The sequence below is a fragment of the Arachis ipaensis genome, chromosome B09 (genome assembly GCF_000816755.2).
Source record: "Arachis ipaensis cultivar K30076 chromosome B09, Araip1.1, whole genome shotgun sequence".
NCBI lineage: Eukaryota > Viridiplantae > Streptophyta > Magnoliopsida > Fabales > Fabaceae > Arachis > Arachis ipaensis.
Window position 1 is genome coordinate 10,527,647 of NC_029793.2, and position 1,801 is coordinate 10,529,447.

General features: G+C 26.3%; 1 protein-coding gene across 1 annotated transcript in view; it reads left to right on the forward strand.

Moving 5' to 3' along the window:
• The window catches only part of LOC107616977 (FBD-associated F-box protein At4g10400-like), a 3,357-nt gene extending 2,598 nt beyond the window's left edge, over positions 1 to 759 (forward strand). The window contains exon 3 of the mRNA XM_016318825.2: positions 633 to 759. Within this exon, the coding sequence (XP_016174311.1) occupies positions 633 to 668 (36 nt within the window). The 3' untranslated portion in view covers positions 669 to 759. The remainder of the gene's footprint in view (positions 1 to 632) is intronic.

A 1,801-nucleotide genomic window follows, 5' to 3' on the forward strand; every position in this document is an offset into this window, starting at 1 on the left:
GTTTCTTATTTTTTATTTTTTTTATTTGGTTTTTTATTTTTATTAACCGCACAGTTTTTTGTTTATCCCTTTTTTTTTCGGTGTATTTATATTTTTCTTGTTTTTTTTCTTATAATTTAGCTTTTCCAATTTTTTGTCTATATTGTCGAAGACCCACAAAATTTTTTTTGAAAATTTGTGAAAATTATGACTCCTTATTTTAATGTAATTCACAAAAACATATATTAAAAATGATTCTCATTGTAATCAACAATCCCATATGTTAACTTCTTATTTGTGGGTCAATCTTTGGTCACCCTTGACCACTATTACCTTGGTCACCAGAGAACTTCCCTTATCTATTTTATCTATGTAACAAAGATAGAATTTCTCTAGTTCTCTCCAACAAATTATAATCTATACGAACATGATAAACATGTAAGTATTTTTGTGACTAAGTTTAACTAAATCGATACAAATCCAACAAAAATCAACTTGTACATATATTACACACCTTTTTTCACACTTCATATTGATGTAGCATTTAATAATTTTGTTGCATAATTCATAAATAATTCTATTGCTACTGTTTTAGAATGTATGCTATGTATCCAAATTTTTGTACTTAGTAAATTTGTTAAATATATATATAGGAGGAGGAGGAGAAGAAGAAGAAGGCGCCACGATGAGAACGACATCAATAACAATGTATTAGAATAAGAGAACGATGAATAGAGAATGGAGAAGGTGAAGAAGTAGACCAAGAAGTAGACAAGAAGGTAATAAAAAAGAGAGACCCGTGGCCACACTACAAGAAAATAGAGTTATTTTAACATTTTATTTTTTAACACCATAATTAAATGTCAAAATTAATATATATTTTTGACAAATATCACAAATGTCAAATTTTTTATGTTTTCTTGATGAATAATTTGACCGTAGAAAATTACTCCTCAATTTTGATACTCATTTGTTTTCAATTTACTCCACTATTTTCCTTCTTCTTTGAGCTCTGTTAATTTTGACATCACACTGCTCTCAGTTTAGGATTATACTACTCATTCTTTATCTTCAAAATCTCAATTTATTCTTTAGTTTCAAGATCTTATTTCATTCTTTGTTAAAATTTTTTGTTGAAAATATTTTATAATCAATAAGTGTCAAAATAAATAGTATTTTTGACAATTAATAAGTATCACAGAAAATATGTTCTCAAAATTTTTTAACAAATTATTTTTGACAGCCAATATTTATCAAAATAAGATTTAAATCTTTTCACAATCACTTATATGTTAAAAATACTATTTTTGACAAAATTTTTATTAACATATTTTCATAATTAAAATAGAATCAAAATTTATTTTTTTGACAAATTTTAATTTTTTTTACACATTATAACCTTAAAAAATAATCTATATTATTGTAGTGTTATTAATGTCAAATTTAACGATAAGACTACATTAAACCTGTTTAAAAAAAAAATTTTGATTAATAAAACTACTCAACTTCTAAAAAATTATTTAAAATTTTAAACTACATACTTTTTAGTTTAACCTAATCCTAAAATCACCCCCTCGATCTTTAATCCCGTCACCACTCAAACTCTTCTTTATTACCACTCTCTGTCTTCACCTATCATCACTGTCACCGCCATTACAACCAGTATCATTGCCTCCTATTTACTATCACTACCACTGTCACACTATCTCATCTCCCTTCTAATAACTCATCTCCCTTGTACTAACTGCCAACGAGCCTATCCTTTGCTTTATCGGGGAAGAAATAGTACAAATTTTCTTTGTCTCATATGGGAACAAATTTT